The sequence below is a fragment of the Epargyreus clarus genome, unplaced genomic scaffold (assembly GCF_041222505.1).
Source record: "Epargyreus clarus isolate Ecla_fem2 unplaced genomic scaffold, WU_Ecla_fem_2.2 ptg000029l, whole genome shotgun sequence".
In the NCBI taxonomy this organism is placed as follows: Eukaryota; Metazoa; Arthropoda; class Insecta; order Lepidoptera; family Hesperiidae; genus Epargyreus; species Epargyreus clarus.
Window position 1 is genome coordinate 6,109,015 of NW_027332235.1, and position 20,526 is coordinate 6,129,540.

Consider the following 20,526-nt stretch of genomic DNA (forward strand, 5'->3'; position numbering starts at 1 on the left):
AAACCTTCAGAACATTGTTAACTAAGCTGACAGTACTATTTCTAAAATTTATATGAAGATATACGCACATTGTACGTTCAGTGTAATTTCATGGGAATCTGTTCCAACCACGTTATTTGCTTGACATTTATAAACACCGGCGTCCTTCAGTCCAACCGAATCGATGTGGATTTCCTGATCTGTCACGGAGAGCCTTTCATATATATGAGAGCCGCGTCTCTTTAATTCCCAAGTCATGTTTGGTGTCGGTAATAGACTTCTGGTTCTAAGGACCCAAAAAATAAATAAAACAATATTGATACAATATTAATCTTGAATCAACTCATTGAAATAACAAGAAAAGTACCTGCATGATATGACCGTTTTCGATCCTTTTGTCACCGTAACGCTTTCCTTGTTTTTATCGATTTTCGGATAATCTGCAAAAACACCTTACAGGTATGAAATATGGAGAGATCTCTTTGTTGAATAAACTAGAAAACCGCAACGTCACTACCTCATATTAAAATAAGCTATATGATACATGTTGATTTTTTATGTCATACGTACATAACACGTTTAATTTGATTTCATGGAAATCTCGTCCGGCTATATTGTTTGCTTCACATTTGTAAACGCCGGATGTGTCCAAATCGACACGATCTATATGGATCTCCTGCTTTGTTTCACGCAGTCTTTCATAACGACTTGAGCCTGGTCTCTTGAATTCCCAAGTAATCGTTGGTGAGGGTAATCCATTTACGATTCTAGAAATGGAACATTAATTTAAAAACACATTTTAATTTCATCATTATTGTTCTTAGTATTTAAATAATATCATACCTGCATGACATAACGGCCGTGGATCCTTCTTTTACCTCAATCTTAGATTTAGATTTATCAATTTTGGGAGAATCTGTAAAGGCAAATGTCAAGTTTTCGCATGACAATTATATTTTATCGTTACAATTGTATAAATTTAAATCTGGTAATAAAATAGTGTCTTGTCTAAGCAATACACAGAGATATTTATATTCCAGTAGATTCTCACGTATTTATATACACATTAAATTTATCCACACACACAGTAGGTACACCAAACAAATGTTCATGGTACTCGATCTATCGCAATGCAATGGATAATTCTACCAGCCGCTTGGAGAACTACGTCGTCGTCGTCAACTCATTACTGACCCATAGCTGAGGACGGATCAGCTCACAAATTGACAAATATATATGAAAGTTTTCACAATTACCATAAACGACTATTGTAGTGGTTTTTGATTCTCTGCCGTGATTGTTGGTTGCCACACAAGTATAATGTCCGCTGTCTTTTAAACCAGCTACGAACCTTTAAACATACAAGAATTTAGATTTCGTTTAGTTTTTTTTCCAATATTATTAAATCACTGTAGGTTGCTGTTCGTGGGTATAGTGAAAATCTACTTTGACTAGAGAAATTAGAAATACTGAAACAGTAGGTAGTACATGAATTTATATATTGGAAGACTTAGTTGATTTTTTATTCCTGCGTGAAATGATAACGCTCAAGACGTTAACAATAAGCCGTATTGGGAATGAGCTATACACAATTATCTACATTATTTAACAAAATGTGGATTAAGATAACTTCTGACCTCAATGAGTTGCTCTTATCAATGACGTATTTTTCATGTGAAGCAATAGATTTGCCATCTCTGAGCCACTCCACTTTCGGTGCTGGTTCTCCGGAAGTTCTGCAATACAGTATGATTTCATCGCCAGTTTTCGTCATTTTTGGTGCTTCGATAACAACATCAGTCGGTGAATCTGAGAACAATGTGGGTAGAACGTACTCATAATAAAATGCGTATGCCTAGAGTACCACAACTAAAATGCCTAAATAAAATAATGTATGCTTTGTAGCACACTTCAGTAACCGTTTTGCGTAACGTTTATTTTTGAGTAGGTACGTATACAAGCTTCAAATTAAAACTCGTTTCAATGAATATTAGAGATATAGAAATTTTTGAGCACAGTTGAAAGTAGAAAGATAAACTTCATGATACTTAATTGAACGGAAGCCACTTAAGTAATTCATGTGTTCTGAGGGGTTCCTTAAGGATCATATATAAGTTGTAGTGGGTAAACCTTCAGAACATTGTTAACTAAGCTGACAGTACTATTTCTAAAATTTATATGAAGATATACGCACATTGTACGTTCAGTGTAATTTCATGGGAATCTGTTCCAACCACGTTATTTGCTTGACATTTATAAACACCGGCGTCCTTCAGTCCAACCGAATCGATGTGGATTTCCTGATCTGTCACGGAGAGCCTTTCATATATATGAGAGCCGCGTCTCTTTAATTCCCAAGTCATGTTTGGTGTCGGTAATAGACTTCTGGTTCTAAGGACCCAAAAAATAAATAAAACAATATTGATACAATATTAATCTTGAATCAACTCATTGAAATAACAAGAAAAGTACCTGCATGATATGACCGTTTTCGATCCTTTTGTCACCGTAACGCTTTCCTTGTTTTTATCGATTTTCGGATAATCTGCAAAAACACCTTACAGGTATGAAATATGGAGAGATCTCTTTGTTGAATAAACTAGAAAACCGCAACGTCACTACCTCATATTAAAATAAGCTATATGATACATGTTGATTTTTTATGTCATACGTACATAACACGTTTAATTTGATTTCATGGAAATCTCGTCCGGCTATATTGTTTGCTTCACATTTGTAAACGCCGGATGTGTCCAAATCGACACGATCTATATGGATCTCCTGCTTTGTTTCACGCAGTCTTTCATAACGACTTGAGCCTGGTCTCTTGAATTCCCAAGTAATCGTTGGTGAGGGTAATCCATTTACGATTCTAGAAATGGAACATTAATTTAAAAACACATTTTAATTTCATCATTATTGTTCTTAGTATTTAAATAATATCATACCTGCATGACATAACGGCCGTGGATCCTTCTTTTACCTCAATCTTAGATTTAGATTTATCAATTTTGGGAGAATCTGTAAAGGCAAATGTCAAGTTTTCGCATGACAATTATATTTTATCGTTACAATTGTATAAATTTAAATCTGGAAATAAAATAGTGTCTTGTCTAAGCAATACACAGAGATATTTATATTCCAGTAGATTCTCACGTATTTATATACACATTAAATTTATCCACACACAGTAGGTACACCAAACAAATGTTCATGGTACTCGATCTATCGCAATGCAATGGATAATTCTACCAGCCGCTTGGAGAACTACGTCGTCGTCGTCAACTCATTACTGACCCATAGCTGAGGACGGATCAGCTCACAAATTGACAAATATATATGAAAGTTTTCACAATTACCATAAACGACTATTGTAGTGGTTTTTGATTCTCTGCCGTGATTGTTGGTTGCCACACAAGTATAATTTCCGCTGTCTTTTAAACCAGCTACGAACCTTTAAACATACAAGAATTTAGATTTCGTTTAGTTTTTTTTACAATATTATTAAATCACTGTAGGTTGCTGTTCGTGGGTATAGTGAAAATCTACTTTGACTAGAGAAATTAGAAATACTGAAACAGTAGGTAGTACATGAATTTATATATTGGAAGACTTAGTTGATTTTTTATTCCTGCGTGAAATGATAACGCTCAAGACGTTAACAATAAGCCGTATTGGGAATGAGCTATACACAATTATCTACATTATTTAACAAAATGTGGATTAAGATAACTTCTGACCTCAATGAGTTGCTCTTATCAATGACGTATTTTTCATGTGAAGCAATAGATTTGCCATCTCTGAGCCACTCCACTTTCGGTGCTGGTTCTCCGGAAGTTCTGCAATACAGTATGATTTCATCGCCAGTTTTCGTCATTTTTGGTGCTTCGATAACAACATCAGTCGGTGAATCTGAGAACAATGTGGGTAGAACGTACTCATAATAAAATGCGTATGCCTAGAGTACCACAACTAAAATGCCTAAATAAAATAATGTATGCTTTGTAGCACACTTCAGTAACCGTTTTGCGTAACGTTTATTTTTGAGTAGGTACGTATACAAGCTTCAAATTAAAACTCGTTTCAATGAATATTAGAGATATAGAAATTTTTGAGCACAGTTGAAAGTAGAAAGATAAACTTCATGATACTTAATTGAACGGAAGCCACTTAAGTAATTCATGTGTTCTGAGGGGTTCCTTAAGGATCATATATAAGTTGTAGTGGGTAAACCTTCAGAACATTGTTAACTAAGCTGACAGTACTATTTCTAAAATTTATATGAAGATATACGCACATTGTACGTTCAGTGTAATTTCATGGGAATCTGTTCCAACCACGTTATTTGCTTGACATTTATAAACACCGGCGTCCTTCAGTCCAACCGAATCGATGTGGATTTCCTGATCTGTCACGGAGAGCCTTTCATATATATGAGAGCCGCGTCTCTTTAATTCCCAAGTCATGTTTGGTGTCGGTAATAGACTTCTGGTTCTAAGGACCCAAAAAATAAATAAAACAATATTGATACAATATTAATCTTGAATCAACTCATTGAAATAACAAGAAAAGTACCTGCATGATATGACCGTTTTCGATCCTTTTGTCACCGTAACGCTTTTCTTGTTTTTATCGATTTTCGGATAATCTGCAAAAACACCTTACAGGTATGAAATATGGAGAGATCTCTTTGTTGAATAAACTAGAAAACCGCAACGTCACTACCTCATATTAAAATAAGCTATATGATACATGTTGATTTTTTATGTCATACGTACATAACACGTTTAATTTGATTTCATGGAAATCTCGTCCGGCTATATTGTTTGCTTCACATTTGTAAACGCCGGATGTGTCCAAATCGACACGATCTATATGGATCTCCTGCTTTGTTTCACGCAGTCTTTCATAACGACTTGAGCCTGGTCTCTTGAATTCCCAAGTAATCGTTGGTGAGGGTAATCCATTTACGATTCTAGAAATGGAACATTAATTTAAAAACACATTTTAATTTCATCATTATTGTTCTTAGTATTTAAATAATATCATACCTGCATGACATAACGGCCGTGGATCCTTCTTTTACCTCAATCTTAGATTTAGATTTATCAATTTTGGGAGAATCTGTAAAGGCAAATGTCAAGTTTTCGCATGACAATTATATTTTATCGTTACAATTGTATAAATTTAAATCTGGAAATAAAATAGTGTCTTGTCTAAGCAATACACAGAGATATTTATATTCCAGTAGATTCTCACGTATTTATATACACATTAAATTTATCCACACACAGTAGGTACACCAAACAAATGTTCATGGTACTCGATCTATCGCAATGCAATGGATAATTCTACCAGCCGCTTGGAGAACTACGTCGTCGTCGTCAACTCATTACTGACCCATAGCTGAGGACGGATCAGCTCACAAATTGACAAATATATATGAAAGTTTTCACAATTACCATAAACGACTATTGTAGTGGTTTTTGATTCTCTGCCGTGATTGTTGGTTGCCACACAAGTATAATTTCCGCTGTCTTTTAAACCAGCTACGAACCTTTAAACATACAAGAATTTAGATTTCGTTTAGTTTTTTTTACAATATTATTAAATCACTGTAGGTTGCTGTTCGTGGGTATAGTGAAAATCTACTTTGACTAGAGAAATTAGAAATACTGAAACAGTAGGTAGTACATGAATTTATATATTGGAAGACTTAGTTGATTTTTTATTCCTGCGTGAAATGATAACGCTCAAGACGTTAACAATAAGCCGTATTGGGAATGAGCTATACACAATTATCTACATTATTTAACAAAATGTGGATTAAGATAACTTCTGACCTCAATGAGTTGCTCTTATTAATGACGTATTTTTCATGTGAAGCAATAGATTTGCCATCTCTGAGCCACTCCACTTTCGGTGCTGGTTCTCCGGAAGTTCTGCAATACAGTATGATTTCATCGCCAGTTTTCGTCATTTTTGGTGCTTCGATAACAACATCAGTCGGTGAATCTGAGAACAATGTGGGTAGAACGTACTCATAATAAAATGCGTATGCCTAGAGTACCACAACTAAATGCCTAAATAAAATAATGTATGCTTTGTAGCACACTTCAGTAACCGTATTGCGTAACGTTTATTTTTGAGTAGGTACGTATAAAAGCTTAAAATTAAAACTCGTTTCAATGAATATTAGAGATATAGAAAGTTTCGAGCACAGTTGAAAGTAGAAAGATAAACTTCATGATACTTAATTGAACGGAAGCCACTTAAGTAATTCATGTGTTCTGAGGGGTTCCTTAAGGATCATATATAAGTTGTAGTGGGTAAACCTTCAGAACATTGTTAACTAAGCTGACAGTACTATTTCTAAAATTTATATGAAGATATACGCACATTGTACGTTCAGTGTAATTTCATGGGAATCTGTTCCAACCACGTTATTTGCTTGACATTTATAAACACCGGCGTCCTTCAGTCCAACCGAATCGATGTGGATTTCCTGATCTGTCACGGAGAGCCTTTCATATATATGAGAGCCGCGTCTCTTTAATTCCCAAGTCATGTTCGGTGTCGGTAATAGACTTCTGGTTCTAAGGACCCAACAAAAAATAAATGAAACGTTTAATATGAATTTTGAATCAAATCATTGAAATAGTAACAAATGTAGGTACCTGCATGATATGACCGTTTTCGATCCTTTTGTCACCGTAACGCTTTCCTTGTTTTTATCGATTTTCGGATAATCTGCAAAAACACCTTACAGGTATGAAATATGGAGAGATCTCTTTGTTGAATAAACTAGAAAACCGCAACGTCACTACCTCATATTAAAATAAGCTATATGATACATGTTGATTTTTTATGTCATACGTACATAACACGTTTAATTTGATTTCATGGAAATCTCGTCCGGCTATATTGTTTGCTTCACATTTGTAAACGCCGGATGTGTCCAAATCGACACGATCTATATGGATCTCCTGCTTTGTTTCACGCAGTCTTTCATAACGACTTGAGCCTGGTCTCTTGAATTCCCAAGTAATCGTTGGTGAGGGTAATCCATTTACGATTCTAGAAATGGAACATTAATTTAAAAACACATTTTAATTTCATCATTATTGTTCTTAGTATTTAAATAATATCATACCTGCATGACATAACGGCCGTGGATCCTTCTTTTACCTCAATCTTAGATTTAGATTTATCAATTTTGGGAGAATCTGTAAAGGCAAATGTCAAGTTTTCGCATGACAATTATATTTTATCGTTACAATTGTATAAATTTAAATCTGGTAATAAAATAGTGTCTTGTCTAAGCAATACACAGAGATATTTATATTCCAGTAGATTCTCACGTATTTATATACACATTAAATTTATCCACACACAGTAGGTACACCAAACAAATGTTCATGGTACTCGATCTATCGCAATGCAATGGATAATTCTACCAGCCGCTTGGAGAACTACGTCGTCGTCGTCAACTCATTACTGACCCATAGCTGAGGACGGATCAGCTCACAAATTGACAAATATATATGAAAGTTTTCACAATTACCATAAACGACTATTGTAGTGGTTTTTGATTCTCTGCCGTGATTGTTGGTTGCCACACAAGTATAATTTCCGCTGTCTTTTAAACCAGCTACGAACCTTTAAACATACAAGAATTTAGATTTCGTTTAGTTTTTTTTACAATATTATTAAATCACTGTAGGTTGCTGTTCGTGGGTATAGTGAAAATCTACTTTGACTAGAGAAATTAGAAATACTGAAACAGTAGGTAGTACATGAATTTATATATTGGAAGACTTAGTTGATTTTTTATTCCTGCGTGAAATGATAACGCTCAAGACGTTAACAATAAGCCGTATTGGGAATGAGCTATACACAATTATCTACATTATTTAACAAAATGTGGATTAAGATAACTTCTGACCTCAATGAGTTGCTCTTATCAATGACGTATTTTTCATGTGAAGCAATAGATTTGCCATCTCTGAGCCACTCCACTTTCGGTGCTGGTTCTCCGGAAGTTCTGCAATACAGTATGATTTCATCGCCAGTTTTCGTCATTTTTGGTGCTTCGATAACAACATCAGTCGGTGAATCTGAGAACAATGTGGGTAGAACGTACTCATAATAAAATGCGTATGCCTAGAGTACCACAACTAAATGCCTAAATAAAATAATGTATGCTTTGTAGCACACTTCAGTAACCGTTTTGCGTAACGTTTATTTTTGAGTAGGTACGTATACAAGCTTCAAATTAAAACTCGTTTCAATGAATATTAGAGATATAGAAAGTTGTGAGCACAGTTGAAAGTAGAAAGATAAACTTCATGATACTTAATTGAACGGAAGCCACTTAAGTAATTCATGTGTTCTGAGGGGTTCCTTAAGGATCATATATAAGTTGTAGTGGGTAAACCTTCAGAACATTGTTAACTAAGCTGACAGTACTATTTCTAAAATTTATATGAAGATATACGCACATTGTACGTTCAGTGTAATTTCATGGGAATCTGTTCCAACCACGTTATTTGCTTGACATTTATAAACACCGGCGTCCTTCAGTCCAACCGAATCGATGTGGATTTCCTGATCTGTCAGGGAGAGCCTTTCATATATATGAGAGCCGCGTCTCTTTAATTCCCAAGTCATGTTCGGTGTCGGTAATAGACTTCTGGTTCTAAGGACCCAACAAAAAATAAATGAAACGTTTAATATGAATTTTGAATCAAATCATTGAAATAGTAACAAATGTAATGGTAAAATATAAACAAAAGTAAATGGTACCTGCATGATATGACCGTTTTCGATCCTTTTGTCACCGTAACGCTTTCCTTGTTTTTATCGATTTTCGGATAATCTGCAAAAACACCTTACAGGTATGAAATATGGAGAGATCTCTTTGTTGAATAAACTAGAAAACCGCAACGTCACTACCTCATATTAAAATAAGCTATATGATACATGTTGATTTTTTATGTCATACGTACATAACACGTTTAATTTGATTTCATGGAAATCTCGTCCGGCTATATTGTTTGCTTCACATTTGTAAACGCCGGATGTGTCCAAATCGACACGATCTATATGGATCTCCTGCTTTGTTTCACGCAGTCTTTCATAACGACTTGAGCCTGGTCTCTTGAATTCCCAAGTAATCGTTGGTGAGGGTAATCCATTTACGATTCTAGAAATGGAACATTAATTTAAAAACACATTTTAATTTCATCATTATTGTTCTTAGTATTTAAATAATATCATACCTGCATGACATAACGGCCGTGGATCCTTCTTTTACCTCAATCTTAGATTTAGATTTATCAATTTTGGGAGAATCTGTAAAGGCAAATGTCAAGTTTTCGCATGACAATTATATTTTATCGTTACAATTGTATAAATTTAAATCTGGTAATAAAATAGTGTCTTGTCTAAGCAATACACAGAGATATTTATATTCCAGTAGATTCTCACGTATTTATATACACATTAAATTTATCCACACATAGTAGGTACACCAAACAAATGTTCATGGTACTCGATCTATCGCAATGCAATGGATAATTCTACCAGCCGCTTGGAGAACTACGTCGTCGTCGTCAACTCATTACTGACCCATAGCTGAGGACGGATCAGCTCACAAATTGACAAATATATATGAAAGTTTTCACAATTACCATAAACGACTATTGTAGTGGTTTTTGATTCTCTGCCGTGATTGTTGGTTGCCACACAAGTATAATGTCCGCTGTCTTTTAAACCAGCTACGAACCTTTAAACATACAAGAATTTAGATTTCGTTTAGTTTTTTTTCCAATATTATTAAATCACTGTAGGTTGCTGTTCGTGGGTATAGTGAAAATCTACTTTGACTAGAGAAATTAGAAATACTGAAACAGTAGGTAGTACATGAATTTATATATTGGAAGACTTAGTTGATTTTTTATTCCTGCGTGAAATGATAACGCTCAAGACGTTAACAATAAGCCGTATTGGGAATGAGCTATACACAATTATCTACATTATTTAACAAAACGTGGATTAAGATAACTTCTGACCTCAATGAGTTGCTCTTATTAATGACGTATTTTTCATGTGAAGCAATAGATTTGCCATCTCTGAGCCACTCCACTTTCGGTGCTGGTTCTCCGGAAGTTCTGCAATACAGTATGATTTCATCGCCAGTTTTCGTCATTTTTGGTGCTTCGATAACAACATCAGTCGGTGAATCTGAGAACAATGTGGGTAGAACGTACTCATAATAAAATGCGTATGCCTAGAGTACCACAACTAAATGCCTAAATAAAATAATGTATGCTTTGTAGCACACTTCAGTAACCGTATTGCGTAACGTTTATTTTTGAGTAGGTACGTATAAAAGCTTCAAATTAAAACTCGTTTCAATGAATATTAGAGATATAGAAAGTTTCGAGCACAGTTGAAAGTAGAAAGATAAACTTCATGATACTTAATTGAACGGAAGCCACTTAAGTAATTCATGTGTTCTGAGGGGTTCCTTAAGGATCATATATAAGTTGTAGTGGGTAAACCTTCAGAACATTGTTAACTAAGCTGACAGTACTATTTCTAAAATTTATATGAAGATATACGCACATTGTACGTTCAGTGTAATTTCATGGGAATCTGTTCCAACCACGTTATTTGCTTGACATTTATAAACACCGGCGTCCTTCAGTCCAACCGAATCGATGTGGATTTCCTGATCTGTCACGGAGAGCCTTTCAAATATATGAGAGCCGCGTCTCTTTAATTCCCAAGTCATGTTTGGTGTCGGTAATAGACTTCTGGTTCTAAGGACCCAACAAAAAATAAATGAAACGTTTAATATGAATTTTGAATCAAATCATTGAAATAGTAACAAATGTAGGTACCTGCATGATATGACCGTTTTCGATCCTTTTGTCACCGTAACGCTTTCCTTGTTTTTATCGATTTTCGGATAATCTGCAAAAACACCTTACAGGTATGAAATATGGAGAGATCTCTTTGTTGAATAAACTAGAAAACCGCAACGTCACTACCTCATATTAAAATAAGCTATATGATACATGTTGATTTTTTATGTCATACGTACATAACACGTTTAATTTGATTTCATGGAAATCTCGTCCGGCTATATTGTTTGCTTCACATTTGTAAACGCCGGATGTGTCCAAATCGACACGATCTATATGGATCTCCTGCTTTGTTTCACGCAGTCTTTCATAACGACTTGAGCCTGGTCTCTTGAATTCCCAAGTAATCGTTGGTGAGGGTAATCCATTTACGATTCTAGAAATGTAACGTTAATTTCAAATCACATTTTCATTTCATTATTATTGTTCTTAGTGTTTAATAATATCCTACCTGCATGATATAACGGCCGTGGATCCTTCTTTTACTTCAATATAAGATTTCGATTTATCAATTTTGGGAGAATCTGTAAAATACGTATCTTGTAAATGTCAAGGTTTCGCATGAAATATTTTATTTTTATAACTGTATAAAATGAAGTAAATAAAAAAATGTTCATAAAATGCAAATACATTCTATTTATTAATTAACTGTTGATTAATGAATTAGTTATAGAATAATTAAATAATCATTTCATTTCATAATAGGATAACTGCCGTATTTGCTCCGACATATATATATATATATATATATATGTTTTATATATGTATATATATATATATATATATATATACATATATAAAACATATATACATATATAAAACATCGAGATGACTGTCTGATTAAATAGGTAAGTTGCTGTGCCAAAGAACAACACATAACGGAAACTGTTGCTATTTTACATAGATTCTTTATATAGCGTAAATCAGCACTACGGGTATAAAATAAGCGTTGACAAATTGTGTGAACATCTTTTGTTTATGAAGCAGTTACCTATTTTGAAACTTTGTAATTGGCTTTCTAGATAAAAATAATTAGAGAACTATTTCACCTATTCTAATTCGGCCTTTTTGATGCAGTCAGGTATTTTATTTTTTATTAAATTACTTCATGATTATACGTACATAACACGTTTAATTTGATTTCATGGAAATCTCGTCCGGCTATATTGTTTGCTTCACATTTGTAAACGCCGGATGTGTCCAAATCGACACGATCTATATGGATCTCCTGCTTTGTTTCACGCAGTCTTTCATAACGACTTGAGCCTGGTCTCTTGAATTCCCAAGTAATCGTTGGTGAGGGTAATCCATTTACGATTCTAGAAATGGAACATTAATTTCAAATCACATTTTAATTTCATCATGATTGTCCTTACTGTTTAATAATATCATACCTGCATGACATAACGGCCGTGGATCCTTCTTTTACTTCAATATTAGATTTGGATTTATCAATTTTGGGAGATTCTGTAAGTGACAAGTTTTTGTATGAGCATTACATTTTATTTTATAACAACATTTTATAACTGTATAAAACTAAATCAATAATTAAAATCAGTTCAAGAATATTCAATTATAGGTTTTATTATATTCGCCTATACTCGTACGCCTGAGTAATTCTGTTAGAGCGTTTCGTATGATCATTCATTTATTGAGTACTTATAAAAAATAAATCGATTCTATGCAACTGTGAATGTTGTATCTGTTAACCTTATGAGGCACGATTTTGGAGTCTTGGATACGATAAGTGTCTCGGTAGAACACATACACCGATATATATAAAAATATGAATATTTAATTGATATTAAGCATTTAATTGAACGAATCGATCTCAGATTGTTGATTACCAGTTTTAGCAAATCGATTCTAACGTGACCCTCAGACCTTAAATCATTACAATTCCTATTTATGATTTCAATGCGGTAGCAAAAGAACATAGATTGTTACAATTTGTAAATGCCTTCGTGGGTCTACACAAAATAAGTACGTATCATTTTTATATAGATTCTCACCAAATTATATCTGGACTCAATTAAGGGCACTTTTAGTACATAATTATATTAATCGCTTGGATGGAGAGTTCTAGTATTTATAATTAAACCATTTTGTGGTGATTGGAATCAAACTGTTTCCATCCATCCATCCATCAGCCTTTTGAGGTCCACTGCTGGACATAGGCCTCCCCTAATTGGTGCCACTCCAACCGGTCCCGTGCCCTTTGAAGCCAGCGGTTTCCCGCCGTCTTCTTCAGGTCGTCGGTCCACCTGGTCGGGGGGCGGCCTGAACTCCTTTTGCCTACGCGTGGTCGCCACTCGAGGACCTTCCTTCCCCACCGGTTATCGGTCCTCCGAGTGATGTGGCCGGCCCATTGCCACTTCAGCCTGCTAATTTTGAGAGCTATGTCGGTAAGCTTAGTTCGTCTACGGATTTCATCGTTGCGAATCATGTCTCGTAGCGAAATACCAAGCATAGCCCTCTCCATAGCACGCTGAGCGACTCTGAGCTTTCGAACTAGGCCTACAGTAAACGACCACGTTTCGGCGCCGTATGTCATCACTGGCAACACACATTGCTCGAATAATTTCGACTTCAGGCACTGAGGAATTTTGGACGAGAAGATACTCCGTAATTTCCCGAACGCAGCCCAGCCGAGTTGAATTCTTCGAGTGACCTCCCTCTCAAAGTTGGACTTACCCATCCGGATCGTTTGTCCCAGGTAAATGTACTCGTCAACAACTTCGAGAGGAGTGCCATCAACAACTACCGGTACGGGTGTGACATGGACATTTGACATGATTTTCGTCTTGTCCATGTTCATCTTAAGACCCACCCGTTGTGAGGCACCGTTGAGGTCTCCTAGCATTTTACTGAGGTCCCTCAGCGAATCTGCCAAGATCTATAGACTATATCATCGGCAAATCGAAGGTGTGTGAGGTGTTCGCCATTGATGTTAACGCCAAGACCTTTCCACTCCATCAGCTTGAACACATCTTCTAACGCAGCGGTGAACAGCTTCGGCGATACAACATCGCCCTGTCTAACTCCCCGCTGCAATTGGATAGGGTTCGTCCTCTGATCGTGTACTCGGACTGACATGGTGGCGGCTTTGTATACACACTTCAATACCTCGATGTACCTATAGTCGATCTGGCATCGCTGAAGGGACTCCAGCACCGCCCAGGTCTCGATAGAATCGAAGGCTTTCTCATAGTCCAAATAGGCAACACATAGCGGCAGATTATACTCCTCGGTCTTCTGTATAATCTGCCGCAGCGTGTGTATGTGGTCCATGGTGCTGTAGCCTTTTCGGAATCCGGCTTGTTCGAGAGGCTGGAAGTCGTCAAGCCTGCGTGCAATACGGTTAGTGAGGACCCTCGAAAAGAGCTTATAAACATGGCTCAGAAGCGCAATGGGCCTGTAGTTCTTCAATAGGGTTTTATCGCCCTTTTTGAAGAACAGTACCACTACGCTTCTGCTCCACGCTTCCGGGGTAGTTCCGCTATTGATCACGGAATCGAACAACTTTTGGAGCGCCACTAGTACGGGTTTTCCGCCAGCTTTTAGCAGCTCTGTTGTGATTCCGTCATCTCCCGGTGCCTTGTTGGTTTTAAGCTGTTTAAGAGCCCCTCTAATCTCGTACAGGCTGACTTCCGGGAGGTCCTCGGTGTAGTGTCGGGTCAGCTTAGCACGTTTGTCGTTCACAGCCTTACGGGCTGGAACTCGTGCAGAAGTATACAGCTGTCCGTAGTAATTCTCGATCTCCCTCAGAATTTCGGGCTTAGACGAAACTATGGTGCCCGACTCGGTCTTCAACCTCGTCAACAGACTCTGCCCAATGCACAGATCTCTTGCGAACACTTTATAGCCTCGGTTTCGCTCAATAGCGTCTTTTACGCGATTAGCGTTATAAGAACGCCAATGGCGTCGCCTACCTTGGGAGATCTGTTTATTAAGCAGCCTGTATTTCGACATTGAGGTTGGATACTGCACACACAGTTCTCGTCTCTCCCGCATAAGACCGAGAGTATGCTCTGAGAGAACTCGAGACTTACCACTGGAGTGGGCCTTGAAGTACTTAGACCCTACCTCGTGGACAGTTGCTACAACCTGGGTGTTAATATCGTCCACGGAAACGCAAGAATCGAGACACGCGAAACGGTTTCGTAACTCAATCTGAAAGCCTTCGGAGCCCTGGATTTCGACAGATGTTGGGCGGAGCGTAGACTTCATCAGGCGTGACCGTTCGAGCTTAACGTTGATATTTAATGTGCCTCTTACCATCCGGTGATCACTTCCGGTTTTCACCCTGTTGATCACAGAGACATCATTAAATATGTGTCGTTTGTCTGCCAAAATGAAGTCTATCTCGTTCTTGACGGTACCATCGGGACTTATCCAAGTCCACTTTCGCTGTGCCTTCTTCTTGTAGAAGGAATTTAATATAAAATAATAAAGAAGTCTTCCCTCTCCAAGAAGTTGGCAAGCAAGTGGCCTCGGTGGTTCCGTTGTCCAATTCCAAAGGGCCCCACCTTCAGTTCGTCACCATTTCGCGTGCCTAGTCTTGCATTAAAATCCCCCATAACAACGGTAAAATGGGTTTTTGAAGTATGTATGGCTCTACTTATGTCCTCATACATAACCTCAACCTCATCGTCTGGGTGTGTCGACGTCGGCGCATATACCTGTATGACCTTCAGCGAATACCGTTTAGATATTCTGAGTATAAGGTACGCTACCCTTGCCGACACACTGTCGACCGTTACCACGTTGTTAACGAGGGATTTGTGGACTAGGAACCCGACACCTCCTTGAGACAGGTGTTCGCCCTCCCGGTGATAGAACAAGTTGCCGGATTTAAGGATTACCGTGTCCTCCCCCTGTCTTCGGACTTCTGATAATCCCAAAATACTCCAGTTTAACTTGTCTATCTCTTCTTCCAGCTCCTGTATCTTCTCGTCGGTCCTCAGTGTCCTGATATTGTATGTTGCCAGGTGCAGAAGTCGTCGTGTGTGGTAGCCGACTCTCTTCCGGGGATTCTTAGCACCCCCTGCCCCGCCGTTACCTTGGCCGCTACCATAGCCCGGAATAGCGGGGCCGCCGGGGACTGGGGGCCGTGGCTTTTCTGCACCTGTCATTGGGGGTTTTTGCCATAGTCACCGCGCCTGGCATGCGTGTTGGTGACCGTAGTAGGTGTTATTCTCACACGGGAAAATGCTGCTGCCCATCTCCTGGTATTTGTCCCTTAGTCGGCTCTTACGACATCCACGGGAAGAGAGGGAGTGGTGCTATTCGAGGCCGACACCACACGGCAAACTGTTTGCTTGGCATTTATTTACGACAACTTTGCATGCATATACATATATGTTTTACTTTATTTCAATACAATATTACGAGTATACAGGATGATTTTTTCAAATGGGCTTTCAGGGCCAAATCCAAAACTATAATGATTAGCGAAAAATGCTGAAACGAGTTACTATGCCGATTTTGATAAAAACTAAAACTGCATCATTACTTTTTTAAAATATCTTTTTCCCTAGCTGGGAATCGAACGAGTTATTTTTTTTTTAAATACACCCTCTACATTAGACCATCATCTGATAGTGTTGCTTATAAGGATCAAATTCTGGGAAGTAATGATAAATGACAAACTAAAGGAAAGGCTTCAATTTTAAGAAAATATATTTTTTTGTATTTACTAGATCATCTCAGAAACTTTTAGTACTTTATCGATCATTTTGGATTAATTTTAGCAGTTGCGCTCATTTTGAAACATTCTAAATCATTATAGAAATTTTTAGAAGTTTCTAGATCAGTACAAAATTTTCCAGAACTTTCTAAATCATTCTAGAAGTTCTTTAAAACTTCCTAGAACTGTTACAACCATCGCTCACATTTCGGAACTTTTTATGTCATTGCAGAATTTTTTCGAACTTTCTAGAACATTCTAGATTGATAACATAAATTGCACAAATTTTGGAACTTTTTAGATCATTCCAGAAGTTACGTAAAACTTTCCAGAAGCTCACATGAATTAGAGAAGGACATTTATATTCACATTTACGTTAGTTAGAGAAGGACAGAAATATTATTTCACATTTTCGACACCCTCAACCACCCACTTCCACCCATCCCGACCAAACATCCTACGCACAACAGGTGACCAAGGGGTATCTACCATCCCAACAGGAAGTTGATCGGAGTTGCGGATGATAGAGAAAACTATGAATTTACGTACGAACATTAGCATTTCATATAATATATTTAGATTACCTGTTGGTTGCGGTTCAACGAGTGTCCGACTCCGTCTTTTAATTTTTTCGTCATTGTTCTGATTAACACCGACAATCTAAAATACATAAATACATTAATTATGCGTGCTTAGCGTAAGAATTATTATTTGAGAATTCGTGAAGCTGTACTCACTGTAATTTTGAAAACTTTGTGTGGCGTTTTGAAAGGTCCAACTGTATATAGATTGTCTTTTTGGCTTACGATGGCAGTGCCAGACATTTCTTTTAAAATATTATCTTTAGCGTCAAGTATCACAACTTTTTTTAATGTAAAATGAACGTGTCCTGGTTGTTTGACTTTCATTTTCAAATAAAATATTTCTCCTGAAAGGTAATATAATAATTATGAATCTATCCAAACTGCTAGTCCGCTCTGAAGTTGTTGCGAGTAGGTGTAGTCATACAATTTGCATGGCGACGCGATTCATGTCTATATTCAGAGCGGACTAGCAGTTTTACGCGGACTATAATAATGTCACCGACATTATATATAATCAAAGTTTATTGACAATCATTACAATGTGTGTGTTAAATTCGAGCTAAGTAAATTACCTAAGGTTGACTATAGGTGTGCTACTACCCGCGAAGGCTAAATTGAAACATACACCCTTCAAACCCGAAAACAGCAGCGCTTAAAACTGCTTTTATCAGTCAGAAATATTATGTAGGAGTGGCGGTGGCGCCGCCGGAGTCGAATCACAACCAGAATGTAAAAACTGAAGTCGAATTCAACTTCAGTTTTTACATTCTGGTTACGTCGCATATAAAATAAATAAAACTAATATGTTCAGGTTGCAAACAAAAAAACATTAGATCACCTGCTATGGGTGTGCTCCTTTCCGTGGATGTTGGTGTTAAGTGCAAGTAGTTGCACTCGAAGTCAATATTTATTGAAGCTCGTATCACAATGCCCCCAATGCTTGTATGTTGTCCGTTCGGTGTTACCACGTTAGTTCGTATGCGGTATACCCCGATTGCAGGTTCAGGTATTTTAACAATCTTGTACAAAATATATATATTTTATTTTTTAATAATATTAAATTAATATATCGTAATATTATTAATTAATAATATTAATTTTTAATAATATTAATTTTAATAATATTAACGATGGCAAATGTAGCCCTTTATTGTGGTAACCATTGATGGTGTGGTGAGCATAAACGCTCACCAGGGCAGAGCCCGATAGGGGCATCGCGCCGAAATGAATCCAGTTTTGTTGCGTTGGACATCTCGGAAACCTCTACATAACGCTGAGCACGGCCACCGGGAGAGTTATAGAGGAAATAAATTCCACATAACCCGGTGTCCCTCCCACGGTATCGGGTACGAGGGCTGCCATCAATATCATGAATTTCAAGATAAATTAGCATATAAATAAAATATCTCCAAACTATTCACGTTACTATAAAATTACAAAATTTGTTTATTTAACGGCAGCCCACTACGGATTTTCTTACGTTTCATTAAGTTTTAGGGAGTTGGATGTTATTGCCATGTCTACATCTTCGAGATCCAAATAGGTACACAGGGCTATAAAAACGAATACTCTGTCATTCACATGTGCGACTCTGTGAGAGATCTAATCAGCTTATATGACAGCTTTTTACGTTAATTATCTCTCGTCACATAAATTATTTAAATCGGAGGTTTTTAATTTATTTTATCCTTTTTCAATTATATTTATTATTAAACGGTCGAGTTTAATTTTAATTCGTATAGATAACGTTATTGATCAACTAGTTTTCCAGCCGTAGGTCATTTCATGAGTAAAGGTTTAATTTACTTACCTTTATGGATTCAGTTTGGAATATGTCAACTGTCGATGCTTCATTTCCTTTGGGGTCGATCACTGTTAACATTATAACTGTGTCTATTTCCTGACTACTGGCCGAAATCAATACGGACATCATGTCAGTGTCTACTGCAAACTAAAAGATATTCATTTGTAAGATTACACATAATTATAGGCTTACTGTAACTTTAGGGAACAAATTTCATGTTAACGTTGTAATTTTTGCCGTCAAATTTTAGGGACTATTGACGAGTTATATTTTGCCAATTTTGAATTTAGTTTTAAGTTTCAATTATAAATCGATTATATTTGAAAAATAAAAATCTGTTATTAAATATCCATTCACACATGTCTGAACGCAACTCATCAAGGGCTATCTATTCTACATAGTCCATTGAAAAGTTACACTAATTTGAGATTGCAATATAGTTACAGGAAACAAAAACAGTGTGAAGCTAAATCCAATTTTAAGAGGTTGACGCTTGTGGTCGAAAGCCGCCATCTTGATAACGGGGTAACTATTCCTCGATCAGTAAATTTATTCCCTATAATTTTGGTTCCATTACTTTTTGTCATTAAACCCAAAATCAAAAAGATAATAACGAAAATAGATCAAAATTTAGCAAAACTTTATTAGATCCGCTTAGTAAAATTGCTTCCTCTGACATTTGCAACTTCAAATGGTCGCAGATTTGATGCAACTCCTGTGTCTACAGGAGTTGCAACAGATTTGTTGCACACAATATTAGTCTTAATATGGTCGCCTCATAATATGTAAATCAAGCGGCATACACGCAACTGAATTGCAAGAACTGCTTTATGCTACGGATAGGTGAGCTCCCCGGTCGAAACTTCCTGGCTCTGCCAAGAATCAAAACTCGTTGCTTTTATAATGTTCATACTTACTTCATGGAAATTCACTCCTGGCTTCAGTTCATTAGATAACACCGTTGTTTTTGGTTCTTGAACTGAATGTATTATATAATTTAGTATCTGAAAAATATTCATAATGTTCATTTTAAGTTGAAATTTGCCAGGGTTGATGTAAAGTCCATGTGTTTGTATAGGATAATCTTGACTGAACAAATTTAAAAAACCTTGCATAGGATTGTGGCGAAATCCGTTATTGAGTCATGGGAAACAATGCAGTAAGAGATGGCGCTTCATGTAGCCCGAATGACGCTATCGACATTTTGTAACTAACTTTTACACATACAAGCTCCATACTATGACTACCGAAGCACGGCCACTTCCACATGATTGCCTGGTACAATAACTTCCTTTATAAACTGGTAACCCTCATGTGATCTCCTTTCGCTAAAGAATAAAAGATAATACGTACAACTACCATCCTCTTCCCTATTTTTCATATGAATATTAAAATTAACTGGTCCTTCCCATGAAACGGTCGTAATAAAAACAAATATGTTGGACGCGGCCCGTCGGCATAATGAAGGTCAAGTAAACACTTGTTAGTCAAACGCCCAAATACGACCAAACGCAACCGGAAAGTTCATGAACCTATGTT

At 36.8% G+C, this 20,526-nt stretch overlaps 1 protein-coding gene across 1 annotated transcript in view; it reads right to left on the minus strand.

Moving 5' to 3' along the window:
• Nucleotides 1-20,526, minus strand: part of LOC140754479 (hemicentin-1-like) — a 30,450-nt gene that overhangs the window by 9,694 nt on the left and 230 nt on the right. The window contains exons 2-42 of the mRNA XM_073089500.1: nucleotides 19,905-19,991; nucleotides 18,994-19,134; nucleotides 18,022-18,202; nucleotides 17,337-17,527; nucleotides 17,184-17,259; nucleotides 12,305-12,377; nucleotides 12,033-12,229; nucleotides 11,362-11,434; nucleotides 11,090-11,286; nucleotides 10,887-10,959; nucleotides 10,609-10,805; nucleotides 10,053-10,224; nucleotides 9,672-9,766; nucleotides 9,261-9,333; nucleotides 8,988-9,184; nucleotides 8,785-8,857; nucleotides 8,481-8,677; nucleotides 7,925-8,096; nucleotides 7,544-7,638; nucleotides 7,133-7,205; nucleotides 6,860-7,056; nucleotides 6,657-6,729; nucleotides 6,379-6,575; nucleotides 5,823-5,994; nucleotides 5,442-5,536; nucleotides 5,031-5,103; nucleotides 4,758-4,954; nucleotides 4,555-4,627; nucleotides 4,277-4,473; nucleotides 3,720-3,891; nucleotides 3,339-3,433; nucleotides 2,928-3,000; nucleotides 2,655-2,851; nucleotides 2,452-2,524; nucleotides 2,174-2,370; nucleotides 1,617-1,788; nucleotides 1,236-1,330; nucleotides 823-895; nucleotides 550-746; nucleotides 347-419; nucleotides 69-265 (exon numbers count right to left, since the gene is read on the minus strand). Coding sequence (XP_072945601.1) covers nucleotides 69-265; nucleotides 347-419; nucleotides 550-746; nucleotides 823-895; nucleotides 1,236-1,330; nucleotides 1,617-1,788; nucleotides 2,174-2,370; nucleotides 2,452-2,524; nucleotides 2,655-2,851; nucleotides 2,928-3,000; nucleotides 3,339-3,433; nucleotides 3,720-3,891; nucleotides 4,277-4,473; nucleotides 4,555-4,627; nucleotides 4,758-4,954; nucleotides 5,031-5,103; nucleotides 5,442-5,536; nucleotides 5,823-5,994; nucleotides 6,379-6,575; nucleotides 6,657-6,729; nucleotides 6,860-7,056; nucleotides 7,133-7,205; nucleotides 7,544-7,638; nucleotides 7,925-8,096; nucleotides 8,481-8,677; nucleotides 8,785-8,857; nucleotides 8,988-9,184; nucleotides 9,261-9,333; nucleotides 9,672-9,766; nucleotides 10,053-10,224; nucleotides 10,609-10,805; nucleotides 10,887-10,959; nucleotides 11,090-11,286; nucleotides 11,362-11,434; nucleotides 12,033-12,229; nucleotides 12,305-12,377; nucleotides 17,184-17,259; nucleotides 17,337-17,527; nucleotides 18,022-18,202; nucleotides 18,994-19,134; nucleotides 19,905-19,991 — 5,521 coding nt within the window. The remainder of the gene's footprint in view (nucleotides 1-68; nucleotides 266-346; nucleotides 420-549; nucleotides 747-822; nucleotides 896-1,235; nucleotides 1,331-1,616; nucleotides 1,789-2,173; nucleotides 2,371-2,451; nucleotides 2,525-2,654; nucleotides 2,852-2,927; nucleotides 3,001-3,338; nucleotides 3,434-3,719; nucleotides 3,892-4,276; nucleotides 4,474-4,554; nucleotides 4,628-4,757; nucleotides 4,955-5,030; nucleotides 5,104-5,441; nucleotides 5,537-5,822; nucleotides 5,995-6,378; nucleotides 6,576-6,656; nucleotides 6,730-6,859; nucleotides 7,057-7,132; nucleotides 7,206-7,543; nucleotides 7,639-7,924; nucleotides 8,097-8,480; nucleotides 8,678-8,784; nucleotides 8,858-8,987; nucleotides 9,185-9,260; nucleotides 9,334-9,671; nucleotides 9,767-10,052; nucleotides 10,225-10,608; nucleotides 10,806-10,886; nucleotides 10,960-11,089; nucleotides 11,287-11,361; nucleotides 11,435-12,032; nucleotides 12,230-12,304; nucleotides 12,378-17,183; nucleotides 17,260-17,336; nucleotides 17,528-18,021; nucleotides 18,203-18,993; nucleotides 19,135-19,904; nucleotides 19,992-20,526) is intronic.